At 38.6% G+C, this 23,283-nt stretch overlaps 1 protein-coding gene across 7 annotated transcripts in view; it reads right to left on the reverse strand.

Moving 5' to 3' along the window:
• MARCHF1 (membrane associated ring-CH-type finger 1) overlaps positions 1 to 23,283 on the reverse strand; it is a 482,864-nt gene that overhangs the window by 21,798 nt on the left and 437,783 nt on the right. For all 7 annotated transcript variants that reach the window (XM_084626288.1, XM_084626291.1, XM_084626286.1 and 4 more), the window contains one exon: positions 16,509 to 16,689. In XM_084626288.1, coding sequence (XP_084482414.1) covers positions 16,509 to 16,689 — 181 coding nt within the window. The remainder of the gene's footprint in view (positions 1 to 16,508; positions 16,690 to 23,283) is intronic.

Here is a 23,283-nt window from a genome sequence, read left to right on the forward strand (position 1 = left end):
TACAAACTTGACCGATATTTACAGTTAATCCTTTCCTTATAATCTTGAAAAAACCTAGGTAATCTGTTGCTACGCTTTCTGTTACAGGAAAATTTTATTTAAAATATATCATCTTCAATTACATTGGTTACCTTCATAAACTCTAGAAAGTTGATATTCTAATTTTAAATCATATAAATACAACTGAAGCTCTGTATTACTTATACGGTATCCTCTTTGAGACTTTTGAATTTTGAACTAAATGTATATTTCTAAGTGTTTCCAGACTTCTCTGTTTGCAAACTTTTGCAACATGATTCTATTTCTTGCAGATATGGCAGGTTTGACCATACATTGGACATTGTCTAGGTTTGTGCCTCTTTCCATAACTAGAACATTCTTTCATATGCTCATACATTTTAACTATAAGACTTTCACTCTGTTTTCCTCCCTAGACTTGTTCTTTACTTTTTCTTATTAAGTCTGTATTCACATCTATTTCTTTCTGAAATGTGCAATCATTGTTGATTAAGTTCAGCAGTTTGGCAAATTCTCCTTTTTTCCTCAGATTTAGATCAGGCTCTTCTAACAGGCTTTTTCTTACATTGATACCTTTTATACCCATCTATATGTGTCTCTCTCTTCCTCTGTCTTGTCTAATTAGATTGAAAGCTCCCTGAGGCAAAGACTATGTCTTTATTATGTTTTATACAGTGCTTATAGCACTTTTGGGTGCTTATTAACAAATTATCATAGTTTTGTTAGCAAGAGACCTCTCATGGATCACCTTCCCCTCTCTACTCACGACACAACTTGGTTCCCAAAATATTTAATTATGAGACCTGGAACCACCTTGAGATATATGTGCCAAAATTAGAACTGATCAAATCATATTAATTAGATAATTTATTCAAAATTGCTGACATTTTAAATAAAATACTAAAAAAATTATATTTTTCTATTATTTACTAAGTCCCAGTCAAAATTCATGCATCCAGCCATCATCCTGGTGGCTCCAGATCTCCTGTGGCTACTGTGTAATATTAGTAATTCCCTGTAAAGTCTGGAAAATATTTTCACTTGCATTTGCTTTGTGTTAAGCCAATATAAGGGAAAAGGATTGCACTTAGTACTGTATTATGCTAAAAATGTCCTGTTCTCTTCAAATCATACACTTCCCCCCTCCTTTGTTCCATTTGCTCTAGCATCAGAGTAAAACCACTCTTTAGAGAGAGAGAGAGAATCCCCTATGCTCGCTTATTTGTTACAGACAAAACTATAAGTAACTTATTTGAGATTTGCTGGAGATCTTATGGTGTAATTTGACCTGAAGGTATTATATTTTCTATCATCAATATAATCCATGCGCATAACTCCCCTTCACATCAATGTATGTTCCTGTCACGGTTCCTCCCCCACTCTGAACTCTAGGGTACAGATGTGGGGACCTGCATGAAAAACCTCCTAAGCTTATCTTTACCAGCTTAGGTCAAAACTTCCCCAAGGTACAAAATATTACCCCCGTTATCCTTGGACTGGCCGCTACCACAACCAACTAATACTGGTTACTGGGGAAGAGCTGTTTGGACACGTCCTTCCCCCCAAAATACTTCCCAAAACCTTGCACCCCACTTCCTGGACAAGGTTTGGTAAAAAGCCTCACCAATTTGCCTAGGTGACTACAGACCCAGACCCTTGGATCTTAAGAACAATGAACAATCCTCCCAACACTTGCACTCCCCCTTTCCTGGGAAATGTTGGATAAAAAGCCTCACCAATTTGCATAGGTGACCACAGACCCAAACCCTTGGATCTGAAAATAATGAAAAAGCATTCAGTGTTTTACAAGAAGACTTTTAATAAAAAATAGAAGTAAATAGAAATAAAGAAATCCCCCCTGTAAAATCAGGATGGTAGATATCTTACAGGGTAATTAGATTAAAAAACATAGAGAACCCCTCTAGGCAAAACTTTAAGTTACAAAAAAGATACACAGACAGAAATAGTTATTCTATTCAGCACAATTCTTTTCTCAGCCATTTAAAGAAATCATAATCTAACACATACCTAGCTAGATTACTTACTAAAAGTTCTAAGACTCCATTCCTGTTCTGTCCCCGGCCAAGACTACAGACAGACACAGAGCCCTTTGTTTCTCTCCCTCCTCCCAGCTTTTGAAAGTATCTTGTCTCCTCATTGGTCATTTTGGTCAGGTGCCAGCGAGGTTACCTTTAGCTTCTTAACCCTTTACAGGTGAGAGGAGCTTTCCCCTGGCCAGGAGGGATTTCAAAGGGGTTTACCCTTCCCTTTATATTTATGACAGTTCCATAATATGGATTGAGAGAAGTATTCCTTTGTATGTTGGAAGCAACAATACACAGATAAATACACACACAACAACGAAAGACTGTATCTCAAAGAAAGCTTCTACAGAATCCTGACACAAAAGGGAAGTAACTTCATTAGAAACTTTAGTACTCATTCAGGAAGAAGACAGAGTTAAAACCCTCAAATATTTCTGAAAAATATATTTAGCTGAAGCCAATCATTCTTCCCCTCAGTATAAGCCTTACATTTTGCTGAAATACGTTCTTCAGGCCTCTTTCTAAATATGCTGAAGTGTCACTGTCCATAATTTCATGACTGCATATTAGGAAACCACGTACAAATCTTTTTTGGGCATGTCTACATGGTGCCTTAGGATGCACCAGAAAGGATGTAAATTCTAATGTGCACCAGCGCGTTGCACACTAAATGGCCCATGTGAATCCTGCTGGCATGCACTAAAAATTCCCTAGTGCACATTAGCGTAATTCTGAATGAAATGGGACTACATTAACGTGCACGTGGGAACCTTTAGTTCAGGCATAATTTGATAAGAGTTGGCTGAACCTCTAAAAGTTGTCACCCAAACCCCCATCTGCGTCCCTGTTTTTATTTTCATTTTCTGTTCTTTCTGTTAGATGCAAACAAAATTGCCCCCTGCCAATTCTGCTCCTTCCTACTCATCCAGTACATAGTAAAAGTGATCCTGAAAATAGCCATTTTTCATGTGGGCATTATTGTCTTCCTGAAGAATAAGCTAACCTTACTTGGGTGGGGAAATAGAACCCAGTATTTTTGATATTCACTTATTCAAATCAGTCTGATTCACAAGAAAGGTGTTGTTTGGGCTGCGTGACTGTATAGGCCAAAGGTCTGTCAGTCTGACATTTTCTCATGCATTTCAGCTTGATCAGGTCAGTACACTTGACTGTGCAAGTGCTAGATTCAAATGCATGACTTGCCACATCCCAGTGATTGAAAGAGGGGAGGTGCTTTATTTTCTTTAAATTTGACCTTTGCAAAAAATGTGCCAATTTGTCAATAAATAGCTACTCCTAACTCATTGTCTTTTATACTTTTCTCCATGGAAATGATTATCTGATACAATGAAACAAAACCAGCTAAGTGGGACCAATCTGTTCTGAATAATCCAGGGGAGTCCCTCACAAAAGTACACAATTGAGTCCTTCACAAAAGTACAGCCATAACACACAGATGAAGAGTTGAGGTAAGCTTTACATTCTCAAAGTCCTCTAGCAAAGATCTAATATTGTGCTTTTACTTTTCACATAGCCAACTTCTGAACATCATGTGGTAGGAGAGTGAGGTACATATAGAAAATTTTACGTCCTTGTAGTGAAAGACTATATTTTTAAACTTAAAAGAAAAAGGAGTTCAATACTGAAAGTTGTAAAATATAGGAAATTAAATATATTATTTTCCCTAATTTAATATAATTTAGACCTAGTGCTGCGAAAATAGCAGTTGATTACAAGAGAAGAGCCATGATATATATTGTAAATGAAATAGTTACATTTATTCCACCAATAACAAGCAAAGCAGATCCAGGCAGACTCTATATATAATCTGCTTCTTAGCTAAGGAAGCCCTCCATTCAGAACTACTCACATGATTTGGAAGTTTAGTTTAAATAATCTCAGTAAAGTTTGGATATTTTCATTTGATTAATTTGTCATTTATTACATTATTAATCAGTATTAGGGTGGCGAACAGCCCTCTCCCATTAAAGCCAATGGCAAAATTGCCATCAGCTTCAAAATCAAGCTCTAAAAATGGAATGTTTCAAGTATTTTTGGAACCATCTAAGAGTCAACAAATAACTAACAGCTTCAGATTTGTTTTAGGTCAAAATTGGGACTGAGAATTGAAAAACTGATGTTTTCTGCTTCTTATGTTTTTACATTTTCTAGTATGGCTCAGTAAATTCTAAAGACCCATGTTTAATATATGACTATTAGGAAATACTTGACTGGACTCTCCACCAAAAAGGATGGGGATAAAAGGTCTAGACTCATTCTGAGTTCCACAGGCCACACAACTGAGTAGAGCAGAATTGTAATAATCTCAGCTCCTGCTGAAATGCAACATTTCTGTGGGGAGCACAGTTGGGACTCTGGGCTTACCCACAGCCCCCAAGTGTTTGTTAACTGTGTCACACAATGAGAGTTAGGACTGTACAAAAGGCATTTTACCTAGCCAGATTCAGGTTCAGGTTTCTGTGCAGCAGTGGCTGACATCACAAACATCTAAAGCTGAGCAATGTCCTGAATTCCTTACACTTCCATGAGCATTACTGAGATCAGCCACTGTAGCAGGAGAAATACAGAACTTGGGAATGGCTGATGAGTAAAAGAGGAAATGATTTTTAGTAGCTGATTTTTAAGAAGCTTTATATTATGATAACCAAAGCTTTGGTTGTTTATCTTAAAATAGAGCCCAAATCACCATGAGCAACAAAACGTTATTAGAAACAATAAAAGCCAGCTGGTCTTCTCTTCAGGAAGGCTGCTGCACTGGGGTGTCACAGCACAATGTTATGATGTGATGACATTTTGCTAGCATGAAGATATCCTGGGGATGTTTCTAGGCCATGAAAGGTTCAGAGGTCAGATTCTCAGCTGGTGTAAGGCACTGTAAATTGGGAGAGGAGCAGCAGAACTGCCACTGAATAGAACAAAAAGAAATATTGGGATAGGTCGCTAGAGCAGACTTCCCACTGTGAAATATTTATGACCTATTGTTTTTGTCATGAGTCAAGTCATGAGAAGGTTGCACCACAAGAACAAGCATATGTGTGAACTGTTTACATACAAATTAGCAGTAGAGCACAACTGTAATTGCTAAAACACTAGAAGTATAACAACTGTCTGTACAAAACAGTCCCTTGTAACCTTGAGGCATCACAACCGGACATAAATGCTATAGAATTATTTTAACTTTAAAAGCTTTGATATACACATTCTCCCTAGTGCACAAAGTTGTTCCCTATAATGACATGATAGCCAATAAAAAAGTAATAGCTTTGTGCCTTTGTGCATACTGGTGAATTACATATTACAAGAAATGAGTGAGATTTAAGGCTTACAATGTTTGAGCCTCAGTTTACTGTAGGAAAGAAAACACTGATGCTGGTTGCCTTGACAACACTGGGTAGCTGCACCAGAAATCAAAGGAAAATGCAGGACCTTCTGCTATGTCAAGGACTGAAATGTATCCAGCAAATTAGGTTAAAAGAAAACGAATCCCACAGCAAGTCAGTGTTACCAGACCTACACAATATTAGCTATCACTTCTGATCATGGACCTTGTTATAAAGATAATGAAAAGGCCAGGTGGTTTCTACATTACAGCTCAGAGCAATAGGAAGAAAACAGCAAGGGATACAGTAGTGACCGCTCAAAAGTTTCCTTTTTTCCTAGGAGATACTGCAAGTCAATTCAGGTTCTGAGAGAATCTCTTCTAGTGGGAGGAGTGTTTAGTAATGGACTAGCTTGATTTCACAGCAGGAGCTCACACCGCTCTCTCTGCAGGGAATATCACTTTCAGCAGTGAATACCACATGGCATGTTCTTAAATAATGAGCGTAAATAGGAATGATCAAAGTGAAGCTATCTTTTAAACAAAAAGAAATCAACATCTTTCAGCATATTTTGCCTTTATTTCAATTATTATATCACCCAATAAAGATTTATTCTCAGATCATCACATCTTGAATGAATCCCTCCAGTAAAATACCATTTCTGTTCTCAGACAGATTCACTTCCTAAAGGTTATTCCTTCTCTGGCTTTCTACTGACCACACAATTTCAAGGCTCCATCACAAAGAAAACATTTTTGCTAATGAAACCTAAATCATTCTCTTCTAACTCTGTGCCCCATGTAAAGGGCTGGCTTGAAACCATATGAGAAGAATGTATTATATAGAATACAAAGATTTGGAGGACAGTCATAATGTCACTTTGATATGCTAGATTCTGCACTGTTTCCTGCCTCTATAGAGTCTATGGGTAAGATGAAAAAGAGGACTTGTGGCACCTTAGAGACTAACCAATTTATTTGAGCATAAGCTTTCGTGAGCTACAGCTCACTTCATCAGATGCTGTAGCTCACGAAAGCTTATGCTCAAATAAATTGGTTAGTCTCTAAGGTGCCACAAGTACTCCTTTTCTTTTTGCGAATACAGACTAACACAGCTGCTACTCTGAAACCTATGGGTAAGATGAGACTGCAAATTTTGCCAAACACCTGGAGCAAAATTGTTGTACCCATGAAGGTGAAACAACACAAGGAGTAGTGTGAGAATCTTTCCCTAAGTGTTCGTGGAATGGACTCAGTGAGAGAGACTGGATTATTATTATTAGCAAACACAACATACTGTATACAAAATCTGTAACAGAGTTTTGCCTTAAGATATTTTGAGGGAGCTCATTTGTGACCGGAATTATGGCTTTTTATTCTTGCCTCTTATAGAGAAAAATACTAAGTAGATCTTAATCAGTCACCAGCCCCTTCTCTAGGACCCAACAAGCCCTGCTGCAGACAAGGGTAATAATTTGTTACCTATTGCATTAAAACGGAATATCTGCGTTTTGACCCAATAGTGAAACTCTGTGTTGAATAACTTAATTCTCCACTAACCTGCCTCAACCACTGAGTCACTCACTAATCTACCCCGTCGGTTCACTGGGAGGACAGCAGTGACTTTAAATTCTTCTTTGGAGAGTCTTGAATGTGAGCTAACCCATTTAAATGAGTTGATTTCTTCTATATATTTTATTATTCTTATTATGGGTTGAAGTTATCATCTGGGGAGAGACCTTATCTTCTTCTGTCCCAGTACGGGTATCAGTGGGCTACCTAAGGTAATCCCATGGAGTCCACTGATATATGAAAATCAGTAGCCCAAGGAGAACTGTCTAATAGTAATGCTTGATTTGGTATACAATATTAGTATATAAACAAACACAGGCTGCAAAACTAGTGAATGCTTGGAAGAGCTACATCCACAATCTCCAATGGATAAACAAAAACGATCACATTTGTTTGAATATTAATAGTTCTAGACTTGCATTTAATTTGTTAATATGAGTAATGACAGAATTGTCATTCAATTTAAGAAAACCCAGAAACATGCCTTACGTTTTGTAAGGAGGATCATCCTGTAACTTCTATTACCCTTCCAAATAGAAATAAAATGCTGCCTGAATTATTGCATAAACAAAGTTGATAAATTCATTTTTAATGGTTAATGGTAATTACACTTCCTAAATACAGTAAAAGCTTTGTTATCTGGCATGTTCAGGGAATCGGGGGGTTCCAGTAAGTAAAAATTTCCAGTTAACTAAGAGGGAGGGAGTTTGGGTGCAGGAGGGGGCTTGGGGCAGGGAGTTGGGGAGAGGGAGGGGGTGCAGGGTGCCGGATCTCGGCGGCGACCTGTCCCTGCTGCTCCTAGGCAGAGGCATAACAGGCAGCTCTGTATGCTGCTCCTGCCCCGCTGTGAGCACTGGCTCTGCAGCTTTCATTGGCTGAGAACTGCAGCCAATAGGAGCTGCAGGGGCAGCGCCTGTGGGAGGAGGCAGCAGGAAGAGCCGCCTAGCCGCACCTCCACCTAGGAGCAGCAGGGACATGTCACCGCTTGTGGGGAGCTGCTCCAGATGAGCGTTGCCCAGATCCAGCACCCTGAACCCCCTCCCGCCCAAATTCTCTCCCAGAGCCTGTGCCCCACACCCCTTCCCACACTCTCAACCCCTTGTGTCCTTCCATCAGCCTAAGAGCAGTAGGGACATGTTGCTGCTTCTGGGGTGCCATGCAGAGCCAGCTAGGGAGCCTGCCTGGCCCGCACCAACTGGACTATAAACCGGGCTTTCAATGAAGATCAGAAATGCCAGTTTATAGAGTTTTCCGGTTGGTAAAGTGCTGGATAACACAGATTTTACTGTAAATGATTATTTAAAAAGTTTCCAAAGCTAAATCAAAACCAGGAGAGAAAGAAAGTCATATTTGATGCTACAGAATAATCAGTTGGGATAATACATTAAGGGAAAATATCTCATCAGAGAGCAAAAAACTTTAACTAGACAGCAAGATTTAAATATGAGAAGTAATTTGAAATATAATCACAGTGAGAGGCTTTGGGGAAAATCTCCATTTGAAGATATATCTCTGTGTTATGCACATTTTAATTTGATGCTTTCATCCATTCCATATGGATTATTGTAATATGTTGATTCAGTTTATGTTTTTTACTATGCTTCACGCTTCAAATATTGGATTGAGTATATCTGAACTGTAGCTGCTACTTTACCAAGATTCCATCCTTTTTAAAGGAGAATTGAGTTTCTCAAGGGTGGAGCTGTGTAACCTGATAGACTTCAGTAAGGAACACTAAAACAGGTTAATTCTCTCTCTTTAATCCTCAACATGATAAAAAAAGGTGAGTTCCTAAATGGGAAACTGAGGGATACAAAGTGGAGATGCTGAATGGAAAATCATCAAGTGAAACAAAAATTGCCTTATAAATTTAAGCAGATATAATGCACATCAGTGGAAATAAACCTGACTAGAAAGAAATAAACCTGACTAGTATTTCAAACTTAACCACCTCTAGGATTCTATAGGTTACTTCAATATAAATTACCAAAATGACAAATCTAAGTTTTATTTTATAGCATATGAGGCCTAGAAGAGACTGGGATAGGCAAACTGGTATAAATTGGCATATGGCCTTTGATTTCAATGGGACTATCAAGTTTGCATCAACTGAGAATCTGGCCCATGGTCCCGTCTGACTCAGACATAACTCTACTGAAAATCCCCCAAGGTAAGTGCCAATCTGACCTAGGGGGAAATTAATTCCTGACCACACATACAATGATCAGTTAGCCCCTGAGCATGTGACCAAGAACCAGCCAGCCAAGCACCTGAGAGAGAGAATTTTCAGTGCCACCTCAGAGCCCTGACCCTCCCCATCCTATGTGCCATCTCTAGCTGTGACCATCCCTCATTCTTCAGAGGAAGGAGATTAAAAGAAACCCAACAGAATACACTGGGGGAGGGAAGGGGGAGATAAAATCCATTCCTGACCCCTGGAGATGGCTAGATGAAATACCAAAGTATGAGCTTTTAGGACATATGACATAAACCAAAAGTGAACTCCAACACTGTTGAGCCTTGTCTCCCCTTACCACCACAAGCAAGCCCATCATACAATCACACTCATAAATTTGTCCAGCTCTCTTAAAACTAAATAAATTGTTTTCCCTCACAACTCCTATAGGGAGACTGTTCCAGAATCTCATCCTTCTGATGGTTAGAAACCTTCTTCTAATTGTCAGCCTGAATTTGTTTGTGGCTAGTTTATATCTAGTTTTGCTTGTGCCAGCATTCTCCGTGAACTTTAATAGCTCTTCACCCTCCCTGCTATTTACCCAACTGATGCATTTATAGAGAGCAATCATATCCCCTCTCAGATGCCTTTTTGCTAGACTAAACAAGCCAAGCTCTTCCAGTCTCCTCTCTTAACACAGACCCTCCTTATCATCCAATAAGCTGTTCGCTGTACCTCTTTCATTTTGAATTCACCTTTCTTGAACACAGGTAATGAAACTGTACACAGTATTCCAAATTAAGTCTTACCAGTGCCTTGTTCAATAGGATTAATACTGCTCTCTACTGGAAATGACTCACCTGATACATCCTAGGATCGCATTTGCCTTTTTCACAAGTGTTTGACCTTGAACTTTGTACTATTGAATTTCATCCCATTTCTGTCATGGGAGTCTTCAAGGTCATCCAGCTCTTCCTGCATAATATTCTGATCTTCCTCTGTACTGACAATGCGCCCCAACTTTGTATCAGCAGCAAATTTTATTAGCACACTCCTGTTTGTGGCAAGGTAATGAACAATTATATTGAATAAGATTGGTCCCGAGGAGGAGGAGGAGGAGCTCCACTAGCAATCTCCATCTAGTCAATAATTCACTTTTTAGCACAAGCTATTGCTTCCTCCCCTTGAGCCAGTTCCTTGTCCACCTTATAATGCTTGTACTGATCCCCTTCTTTCCTAATTTAACGAATAATTTCCCACATGGTACCATGTCAAATGCTTTACTGAAGTTCAAGTACTTAAATGTGAGTTTATCACACAACCTTAGACTGTGTTGTAAACAACATTAATGGCACATGGACGTCTGAGGCATAAACCCTCTGAATAAATATGGTACTTCACCAGTCAAGTTAAAGCAATGTTCTTTTAATGCCAATCCTGTTTCATGGTATCGTAGGAATAGAAATGTAGATAAACTGTAAATAGGTTCAGTTCCGATCCTTACAAGCCTGGCATTTGAAATGTTCCAAAGATGCTATTATGAAAACAATTGTAATGGAACATACTGCAATCAAGAGCCAAACCTCCATAGTCTGGTGTCAACCAGGGGTTTGTGAGAATTAGTGGCAAGACTGGTAATAGAATATTGAGCCTTTCACCTTTAGATTGCCACTTCAAATCTAGCCCTAATGGAAGTAGTGAAAATAACTGTTTTAAGCTGACAGGTGTTTGGTGGGGTTAGTAGAGCTGGTGGAATACTTTAAAAAAGCGGATTCATTAATAATGTTTTATTAAACTTGTGTAGTTCAGTTTACTATGACTCATAGACTCACATTATTCATTGTTTGTGAATCCAGTTTCATGCATTTTAGCACATAATGTTTATTCATACGAGAAGCTGGTTCTTCATTATTCACTATTCCCCTATTCAACAAGCTTTAGTCATCCAACAGGGAGCAGAAACAATATTTAGGTGACTGACCACACACTGTGAATAGTAAAGAGCCAAAGAGAACAGCTGTCAAATAATCCATATGCTGAACATTATTCATCAAAACTATTCAGCAAATACTTACAAAGAACAAATACATTCAAAGAAAAATGAAGATGGAGTCATGAATTGCTTCCTAGTCAAAAAAAGGCTAAATTCTTAAGACTATTATAGATACTGAATAGTCCAGCTCTAATAATTAGTTCTCAGATTGTAGTCCATGGAGTTCCTAGGGTTTGCAGAGCCCTTATTAGGGATGAGCAGAACAAAATGTTTTTCAAAAACAAGAAAAGAGGGTTTTATAGCATGTCTTCACCTCTATGGCACTCTCTTGCTCCTGGATATGGCATTGCAGGGGATTTTACTTCTAGTGCCCTTGGTGGCCACTTTCTCAGCCACACTAGGCCTGCTTTCTCTGGGTCTTCTGTGGCCAATTAGACCTCGTCAAAGGCTTTCTGAAAGTACAAGTACATCATACCCGCTGGATTGTCCTTGTCCACATGCTTGTTGATACCGTGAAAGAATTCTAATAGATTGGTGAGGCATCATGTCCCTTTACAAAAGCCATGTTGACTCTACCCCAACATATCGTGTTTAGCTATGTGTCTGATAATTCTGTTCTTTACTATAGTTTCAATCAATTTCCTTGGTACTGAAGTTAGGTTTACCAGCCTGTAATTGCCAGAATTGCCTTTGGAGCCTTATTTAAAATTGGCATTACACTACCTATCCTCCAGTGATCTGGTACGATGGCTGATTTAAGAGATAGGTTACATACCACAGTTAGTCATGGGAGTCAGCTAACAGTATCCATGAAACAGCATCTCTCTCAGCTAACTGTTCAGTGCCTCATATGCCATCTACTGTGTTCTTGCTGGTCCATTCATCAGTAGAGTTCACTTTTATTTCACCTTATTGGACTGTGTATATCAAACCCCTACCCTACCAGTGGGCCTGATTTTGCCTGGCTTTGAGCACTTCTCTCATCTGCACCTACCACTGTACTGTCTTTCAAGTATTCTCAGGTCCCATGAAATCAATGACTAAGTCACCAGTGGACATAACATACAGTAGGGATTGGATGTAAGTGTGATCTACTGGAAGCTGATGGCACTCAGCAACACTTTGCAAGAGATGATCAAACCCTCATTTGCATGGCTGCAAGACTGAGTCATAAGGATCTGATCCTAAAAGTTGCTAAGCACCTCAGTTTCCAAAGGGAGCTCAACCCAAGATCAGGTTACAATCATGGCTCAGAGTTCTAGGTCATCACAAAACCTGTCAAATAATTGCCTTCTCTTCTCAGTTGCTGAAAATTTCCTTGTGTGCACCTCAGAAATCTACCATTTTGCTGGCACTTCTATGCTTTATAATTTGCCTTCCTTAGTGAAGTTCAACAGCTCCGTAGAGCAAGAGGCTGTGTGGGGATCTGGGGGAGCTGACAGTGGCCTAACAGGCTGTGGAATCTGTTAAAATCACATGGAGGTTTGCAATAGAAGGTACCTGAATAGCTGAGAGCCAAGATCCACTAAGCAGAGGGCAGTAGTGTACATGGAGAAAGATGGTCTGGAAAAGATGGGTCTATAGCTGGCTTGGAAAGGGACGGTCACCAAGGAAGCTCTGGAGACCAGTGAGGGGTTGGGGGTGGGAAATCTTTCATATTATGAGTGGTTTTACAATCAAAGCCATATTGTTTTCCTCTTTACAAGGAAAGCTTTAATAGGTTATTTGCGAATACCATGGCTTTTTCAATATTAATAAAACTTCTATGATGAATTAGACAGGAATATGTAAATTGCTTTTCTATACATTTTGCATTGTCATCATTGTATTTTTAACTAATTCCTTTATGTCTTGATGCATTTACAGTCGATTCAGGCACTACTGAACCAGTCAGTGAAGGAATCAAAGTTTCCACAAACTGCCTGTTATACACCAACTTTTCTCAACATTTCTTAATCCACATTTTCTCAAGCCTGGAAGTAACTATTTCCTATTTTCTACCCTCATTCACTAGTGATGAGTATTCTCATTTTTTAAAAATGTTGTTTAGTTTGCTATTTTACTCCAAAATGAAACTGCACTACAAATGTACAGTTGAGCCACAGGCTACCGTACTTCATGGTAACGCACTTTTAGGCTATGTACACACTCCAGCTTAAGTCGGTATAAGTTGTGTTGCTCAGAGGTGTGAACAAACCACGCCCCGAGCGACGGAAGTTACAGTGACCTAAGCGCTGGTATGGGCAGCGCTGTGTCAGAGGGTTCTCCCACCAACATAGCTACCGTCACTCACAGGGGCTGGAATACTTAAGTCAGCGGGAGAGCTCTCTCCCGTCGGCTTAGAGCAGCTGCACCATTGTAAGCTCTTCACCATAGCCAGCCGCAGCCTTATTCTGAACTACCCTGGAACACATACTTGCTTTCTCTCCCACATCACCCGTTTTTAAAATATATACCTTTCTACACATGGACAGATTCAGAGTTATGGGATAGCCCTATAGAATTTAATAGGGATAACATCAATGGTATAGAAATGTAAATGTAAAAGATTACAGAATTTAATTAATAGAGAATGATAAGTTTTTCTGAACCATCCTATAAATTGTATAGCAGGGCTATAATTTTCTATTCAATTCTATAAGATGGTTGAAAAAGCCTAGAGAAAGATTATCATTTTCAATAGGACTTAGCCATAAGAGCAGGCTCAGCTAGACTGCATGGATAAAGATAGGTAGTCTCTGCGGCCCTCTCCTCCATTAAATATGAAGGTAGCTGTGGCTAGACGTTCTAGAATGCTACAGATCATATTTAACCTGAAGATGCCTCTCCTTGGCTACCCTTGCTATAAAAGTCACTCTCTGACCAGTTGTAGACAGGAAATAATTGTTTTGGGGATTCCCAATGAAGTGACTAATCCTGCTATCACTGAGATCAGTTGCAGAACTCCCATCCATTTGAATGGGATCAGGATTGCAGTACGTGGGTAGGCAATGCTCTGGCATAGAAAGGGGGGCCTCCATCTGATGCCTTTGAAGGGCTGAGTGGGATTACTGAACAATTTAGAACATCACTGGGACAGGTTAGGACATCTGAATCCACCAAGTTCATGTAGATCGTGTTACTGCCACAACTACCAATGCATATGAACATTCATATGGCTGATCTCTTTGTGATCTCTCTTCCCATTCTAGTTTTGCTTTTGCAACAACATACAAAATAGCTTCTTCATGACTGTATGGTGTATCTTAACATGTAAACAAATGTAAACAGTTAGGGATGGTATATCAGTGATATTATATCAAAAGGATATAATACTCAGGATTCCATTAATGCAAGTAATATAGATAATTTAAAGAACTTCTCAGTATTGTTTCAAAGAAATTCTCAGTAATTTTGGTATGTTGAAGTATTTAGCAGAGAGAAGAATTAACCAGAGAAGACCAGCAAGAAACAGGAGAAAAGGGATATTTCTGAGCCCAAATTACAATATAAAACTCAAACTTTTGTCACTGATTTGAGTGGGAGAACTGGGTCCATATAGTAATACACTGGGTCCATACTGTACATACAATATTGGTAAGTTATGAATTTGGGGGGGAAGACTGGTTGGCATCTTTTAATATTGCTAAAATAAATTGGGCTTGGAATGCTTCTTTGAGTGGAAAATAACTACTTTCTAAAAAACAGGGACAATCCTTGGCATGTACAAAATCAGAGATATTCCCAAGAACTGGTGATGACTGAGAGTCAGGGGGACATGACGAAAGATGAATAAAGTGTTTGCCATTCAATGAAGAAAGTTAGACTTACACGAATGTGGTTTTGTGTAACCACTCTAAATCTGCCAGTATTCCATATGATTTTCAGAATGAAAGAAGAATTCTGAATGAGAGTTACCTGCTCAGATGTCCGTAGTAATGTTAGTTTTTCATTTCTTTTCATCATGGAAGCTGTAACTTGTATTTCTTGGGCTTTCCACACACCCCGTTTAAATGTAAAGTGGAATTAGGCAGCTTATTTGTTTAAATAACATGCTCTCAGGGTATTCACCTGGGAAACATGTCAATTTTTACTTGTAATTTTGGCAGTTACTTTGGCGACTGAAGTATTGAAACCTATGTTGAAAAGGGAGTGAGCAATTTGTACAGATCATGCCAGAGGGTGTGACTAAAGATATTTAAGTACTCCATCAGATAAAATTTGCATATTAATAAAATTATAAATAATCAGTAATAACTTATTTAGATGTGCTCAATTCTCAGATCCCAGGTTGAGTTTGCAGGGCTGGCAGTTTAAAATAAAGTATTCCTTCTCTGTAACATCACCACCTGTGATAAAGCATTTGCAGATCAAATTAAGCCTTCCATGACACCTGCACAGCCCCAGTGCTTTTTATTAGCTGGTATAATTGATTGGAACTTGCTAAACAATTTCTGTGAATGAGACACAGGAAGGCATAGCATCCGGCTCACTCTCTCCAGGCTCTGTTAACAAGAGTAAAAAGCAGTATCTTTTTTCACCGAAGTGGCTCTGAATACAGGGAACAGGTCGGTTGAGTCAGATGTTATTTTTACATAATCACTTTTCAGAAAACCTCACATGAAAATTAAAGTTTAGCTTTAAATTAGATGCTGGCTCTAGTGAAACTCCAACCACAAAGATAAAACTTCAGTAAGACACAATGATGTACTGGGAGAGGAGGGAAGAGAATCACAAGAGAAAAAAAAGGATATTTCCCTTTTGCAAAAAAATTAACCTCTTCACCGTCTGTATACTGACATTAAACAGACTTTTAAAAGATTCATCCAAGAATATTTATCCTCAAACTGCATACACTTGACTTCCTAGATACCAAATTAGTTAATGTAACCTAATATACCTAATATACATTTATGCATCTAGAAGCATTATTTGGGATACCTCCAGTTTCCATCTCTGCACAAGCATCTGAATAAATCTCAATCAAAAATTATGGGCTTGATGGAGGAATTGCTGGGTGATATTCTAAGGCCTATATTATGCGAGAGATCAGATTAGATTATCGTGGAGTCCCTTCTGGTTTTGTAATATGTACATACCAATATAACACCAAAGCTAAGGAAGAAAAATCTAAACAGCAGAATATATCATAAGAGACAATATTACTGTGTGTGTGTTCTAAGGCCATGAAACTCATTGGACCAGAACCACAGCTGCTGTAAATTGACCAGCTTCTGTGGAGTAGAGCATCACCCCATTGTGTTTATTGCAACAGTAAATCAAATGACATTTGGGAAATGTAAACGTATCTTAAATATGTCAGCAGGTTGTGCAGCCATCTCATCCTTTCAACACTTGAATGTAATTAAATTACTAATATCGTACCTTCCGGAGAGGTTTGAGCTTGGTCTCCATTATAAAGTCATATTTGCAGAGTTCACAACAGCGCGTGTCTGAGCTTTTAATCCACTGGTGCAGGCAGGCCTGATGAACAAAGCGCAGGGTCCCTGTACAGCGACATGGTGTGATGAGAGGGCTTTCATCATCTCCCTCACAGTGACAGATCCTGACAGGGAGGACAGCAACAGATAGTAAGGGAGCCTTCCGAGGAGCAAAGCAAAAACACTGGTTTATTTACACTGCTTTTCATTCTCAGACTTGACATTCATAAGACTCAAGGTATATGACCTTCTAGATTAGAGCTCAGAAATACATTCCTCATTCCTTTCTGACACTTTGAATTTGCTGTGTGATCTAGAGATGAATCAGTAGAAATTATACTCATCCCCCCTCCCTTTGTATGACAAAACCTTTAGGGCCTAGTTCTGTCACCCAAACTCATGCTGAGCAGTACCTCACTCTGTGAGTAGTCCCAGTGATATACTCTGCAAGAGTGACAGAATCAGACCCCAAGTTAAACAGGCAAAGTATGAAAGGTATAGAAAGCCTACCCTGATAATGGCCCAAGGGATAAGGGAGACAGACTTGTGGATATCTTTAGCGTTCATACACTCCCCTTGGGAGAGGTTGAGAGGGGACTGGAAGAGTCACAGCCCTGTCTGTTCTCCTTTCGTCTCTGCCCCTTTTGAGGTAGGTAGCTGCACTATCTGGAAGCACAAAGAATACAACAGCAGCCAGCCTGGCTATGTCTACACTGCTGCTGGGAGCGAGCTTCCTAGCCAAGACAGACGAATTCATGCTAGTGGAGCTTAAGCTAGCATGCTAAAAATAGCAGGATAGAAACTACAGCTCCAGCAGAGACTTGGATAGCTACCTGAGCTCACACTCAGAGCATTGAGTGAGCTTGGGAGTCCAAGCTGCTATTTTTAGCACACTACCTCAAGCACCACTAGCTTGAATCTGTCTACCCACACTGGGAGGCTCCTTCCCAGCTGCACTGTAGATGTATCCCTTGAGGGTGTTGTGTGTGCACCCTGTGGGGGCTGGCCACAGTCTGATTTCTAGCTGGTAATGGGATAAAGAGCTTTTTTCACATTTGGATCTCTGTTTCAAATGTTTTGGAGTCAGTAGTGTCCTAAAGGTACTATTATTTGATGTCTTTTCTGCGGCCTACGTCAAATGACTTGGTGATCTCAGTCAGTTCTTAGTAAACATCTGTCCACATTAAAAACCGAACCAAAAACCACAATAATCAGAACTGGTACTTACTGACACCTTTGTTGACAGTGTCCCTAGAAAGGCTAAGAATTGTTCTGCAGGTGAACAGAGGACTTTGCTGTAGGGCTGTTCATTAAAAAGAAGTTTAATTTCAACAAACACTCACAAAAACTAAATGGATGTCCTAAATGGCAAACTGAAAAAAATAAGAAGCCACAAGCAATGCATCAAAACCCAAACCACATCAACCTCAAAATAGAGAAGTGGTAACCACGCACTTAGTCCTTCAGAGACATGTGAAGCTTGCAACAGGCAATTAAAATGTAGAAAAGGAACACTTTGTAACTCTTCTGCAAATTCTGTCGCTTGTATGAAAAAACCTAAAGAAAAACTCTTGCCGCAATATACAGACAACTGTGTCCAGTCTGTTCCCTATGAGGGCTATCATGCTGTATATGTTTTATACTGGGGAAGCTGGGAAGGAGCATCATATCCATCAGGATACATGAGCACCTGACATGAATTGTGAGAAGGGCTAGCAAAGTCTTGCAAATATGTTGATATAACTATTGACTACAACAGTAGCAAATACGCTACCTAGTCTATTGGCAGAAGAAAGAGGAAATTTGAAAGACAAGTAAGAGTTGATTTATGCCAGAAGTGCCATTGAAAAAACTCAACTCCCTTCCGTATCTTTCAACGGCCTGGCCCACAGCCATGAGAAAATTAGTCTACAAAATGAAAAAGCAGAACAGAGTGAGTCTTCCAGATGTACAGCCAGAAATGAAAACGCAACTTAAAAAGAAAACAGTACATGAAATTGAGAGCTGTCTCCACAGTTGGTTCAGTCAGTGATCTGATAATACTGCCAATGCACTACTCAAAGATACAAATCTTCACTCATGCACACCACTTAGGTTTTTGTACATGTTCAGGCAAGTTCACATTCTACAAAAAAAAAAAAAAAAAAATCCATCCGTGTTCTAACCTGTGCTAGCCCGGCCAAACTTGACAAATTGAAGCCTCAGCTATTATGCGTCCTCACTGTACACTGACTTTTTACTCAAACTCTCCTGTAAGTAGGATTAATTTTTTTAAATGAATAAACAGCTATTTTGATACAGCACACACATTCCCAAGAGTTGATTAAAGTTTTGTGAATGCAGTTATGATCTTACCTCTTTGCTAATGATAATTTGTAAGTCTTACTCTTTGCCAGTTTAGATAAAAGTTTTCTCCTTCTAAAATGTTACATAAAAAAGCAACATCACTTTCTTTTTAAATTAAAACCATTTCCCAAAGGGAAAATACAAGGCTTTGCTCATTTTAATTCCAGTTACATATAATTTATTTTAAAGCATTTAAGCCATCTAGAAATTAGACAACTAAATTGGGTACCCAAGAGTCTTTTTCAACCATTGTTGAAATCGTTTTACATTATTATAAAAGCTAAAATATAAAGCTAAAATTCCATTGGGATCCGCAAATAAAATGACAGTACTACTTTGAAAGGAACAAAACTATTCTTCAGTAGAAACACTTAATACAAAACACTATCTGAAATATAAATTAAAAACATACAATGAGAAAACAAACATTCTAGCAATAGAAATGATGACTCTAGAAACAATTTTCACTATATTAAATGCTCTTCTCTTCTGTATATTTTTGTTCTGTTTGTAATTTATTGACCCATAAAAGATTGGCTTGGAATGAAGCACAGCATGTCTTGCCTAAAGACAGAGTAAGTAAGTGTGAATGTTTGGCTTAGGAGGATTTGAACCAGCACAGCAATTGACCAGGCCTACCACTGCCCACCTACCCTGGTCATAAATTTCACCTCATGAAAGATTTTCTTCAAGGATGTTGAAAAAAATATTGCATAAAATAATTATAGCTGGAGGGCTCGCAATAGCTATATTTAAAGCTGCCAAAGTTTTTCCATTGTAGCCCCCCATTTTCTGATGCTCATAACTTGCTGAAATATCAGGCTGGCATTTTGCAGGCCTGGTCTCTGCCTGAGGGTTTTATTTTTCTTCTATATATCCTTTTTTTAAATACAGCTGTAGCTAGCTCTTCAGCTATAATTCAAATTTTACATATATGTTATACACACAATTATATAATTTTATATATAAATATATCATTTGATTCTATAAATATAAATACCCCATTGCCACCCTTGAAAAATTGGAATACAAATTGTTTGGGCACTGTTGAGATGAATTAAATGGGGAAAAAATACTCCCCCCTTCCCCCTCCCCCCCAAAAAAAGTTTTGCTAATTTTTGAATCGTCCTGATACTGAATTGACTGTGCCAAAAAAAGCAGGCTGAGCTCTTGGAAGGGTCCTAAAGGGGCAGTCCCAGTTCCCACTGACTTCCCAAGCTTTAAATTTGGCAGACAGTCTTCACTTTGGAGAAATTATTTTGACTATACTGGGGAAGATTAGTTACTTGGCTGTGTTAGAGTCCATTTAAAAATCACAATTTGAAAGTGCAAAGAATTTTTTTAAACAATGACAGTTCAATGTTTTAAAAATACATGGACAGAGAACTAAGTTGGATACAGTGTAAAAAATATACACAGTGATCGAGGCAGGGCTCCTCAGGAGATATGCCTCAATGATTCAATTGCACTCTGATAGCAAGTGGTTTTATAAATATCTTGTAAGATCCACAGGACAGCAACTTTTAATTATGTATTTACAATTATTTCCAAACTATAGAATTTATCCTTTTTCTTAGAAAAACAAACTTAGAAAATACACACACACACACACACAGAGGAAATTCCATATAAAATACTATATTAAGAGTATTTACAGTTGCATAGTTGACATTACTCCTTGTGCCGGTGCGTTATATGAGTCACATATTCATAAATTCATAGATTTTAAGACCAGAAGGGTCCATTGATAGTCTGGTATGGCCTTATGCACAACACAGACCATATGACTTCCTCGAAGTAATTACGGCTTCGAGCCCAATAGCTGTGGTTGAACTAGACCATATTTTTTAGAAAAACATCCAATCTTGACTTAATTTCAGTGACAGAGAACCCACCACAACCTTAGTAAGTTGTTCCACTAGTTAAATACCCTTACTTTTAATATGTTATCCTTTATTTCTAATCTGAATTGTTCATCTTCAACTTCCAGCCATTGGATCTTGTTATAACTGTCTGCTAGACTGAAGAGCCCATTATCAAATATTTGTTCCCCATGTAAGTACTTATAGACTGTATTCATGTCACCCATTAACCTTTCCTTTGTTAAATTGAGCTCTTTAAGTGTATAAGGCATGTTTTCTAGTCCTTTAATCAGTACTGTAGCTCTTTGAATCCTCTCCAATTTATCAATATCCTTCTTGAATTGTGGGCACCAGAACTGGTCACACTAGTGCCAAATATAGGGGTAACATAACTTTCCTACTCCTACTCGATATTCTCCAGTTTATACATCCAAAGATGGCATTAATCCTTTGGTCACAGCACCACATTGTGAGCTTAGGTTCAGCTGATTATCTGCTATGACTACCCCCTGCTTCCGAGCTTTTTCAGAATCACTGGTTAGAGCCCCTGTGATTGTGTAGTCTTCAGAATCCATGACAAATGACAGGGCAGATTTGACTAGAATGCAGAAATCTAGTCCCCTCTTCCCCCCAGGGATTTCTTGCAACAGTCTTGTTAAGCCCATGGGCCAGCACAGACAGCCCAACAGTCTTTATGTGGCAAAGCAAAGAAATAGTCCCAAAACCAAACTCAATAGTCCTGTGTTGGCCTGCTTGCCCCCCTCACTCCCTCTGGAAGGCTCCTGCAGTCTCTGCAGTGGTTCTGGGCTGGCCCTTTCCTCAGGGAGCAAAGGGTAGGAGGTCTGTTCTTCTCCCTCATCAGCTCATTACTGAGCTCTCCTCTTCCTTTTTTACCTGCCCCTTCATTATCTGACAGCGAGTGCACATGTGGCTGAGTGGGTCCACAGCAGCTCGTTAACCTTTGATGGCTCACTGTGGGGTTGGTACCCCCACCACAATCCCCCATCCCGTAAGTATGGCCTATATTCTTTGTTCCTAGTTATCTGACCTTACATTTGGCTTTACTGAAATGCACACTGTTTGCTTTCACCCAACTTATCAAAAGAACCAGATTGCTCTGTACCAGTGGCCTGTCGTATTCATTACGTACCACTCCATCAATCTTTGTCTCATCTGCAAACTTCACCAATGATTATCTCATGTTTTCCTCCAGATCATTGATAAAAATGCTCAATAGAATAGGGCCAAGAACTGATCCCGGTAAGACCTCACCAGGAAACACACCCACTCAAATTGGATTCCCATTTACAATTACATTTTGAGTCCTATGAGGCACTTTTTAGTCCATTTAACATGTGCAGTGTTGATTTTGCATTGTTCTAGTTTCTTATTCAAAATGCTATGCAGAACCAAATCAAATGCTGTACATATGTTTAAGTACATTACATCAAATTACTGCCTGATAATTACATAATCATAAAATATTTCACAAGCATAGAATTGTTTCTACCTTTAGACACACACACACACACAGCATCTGGTGGAATGATATGCTACTCTGTGTGTATGCAAGACAGAATCCATGAAAATTATTTATTTACAAAATGTGCTCCTGCAGAGCCCAGATTTATTTGTTATGCACCAGGAAAACAATAATGAACAATTTCAGTATTGTTTCCATTTCTTATTTTCCATATTTTGTGAAATTTTCTGCAATATTTTATACAAAGCTTTTTGCAAAAACAGTTTTCAAAGCTTTTCATTTACTGAAAACTAGGTTTTAAGTAAGAAAACATCTTTCAGTAAACAAAATAAAAAAGAAAATTTTGAAAATAATTTAAATACAAATTTAGAGAAGAATTGAAAGTTTCAGTAATATTGACAATTTTTCATGGTTTCATATTTTTTTAAAAAGCTATCTTTGACAACTTTTTTGTGTGAAAAATTTTGACCAGCTCTAAAATGTACATGAAAAGATTGCACAAAAACGGAATGTTAACATATTGCATTATGTGACAAATTGAGTGCATCATGTAATTAAATGAATACACAGCAGAGGACACAGATAAAGTTGTACCTGCAACCTTAACTGTATCATCTTCTGACTTTTGAGGACATAACGTGCTACTTTAGTTTTATCCTATATATATTACATCCAAAATTATTGTTAAAAGAATATTACTGTCACACGGTCAAGCACTCAAAAATTAGGACACGCCCAAATTAAAATTTCCCATGCAATCTTAATTCATCCCCCTTGTGCTAAGGCATTAAGATAAAATCTCCAATTACTTTCAGAAACAGCTAAACAAAAAAAAAAATCACCATTGGACAAACAGCTGGCATGGATTTCAGAGTAGCAGCCGTGTTAGTCTGTATCCGCAAAAAGAAAAGGAGTACTGGCATGGAACATTTCAGCCCCTATGGTTAAAATCTGGCAAAATTATTAGCAACTGAAAATAGGATCTTTTAATAGAAACTGTCAGGCAACCTTAATAATAAGTGTCACCA

This window comes from Lepidochelys olivacea (assembly GCF_965140295.1).
Source record: "Lepidochelys olivacea isolate rLepOli2 genome assembly, chromosome: 4".
NCBI lineage: Eukaryota > Metazoa > Chordata > Testudines > Cheloniidae > Lepidochelys > Lepidochelys olivacea.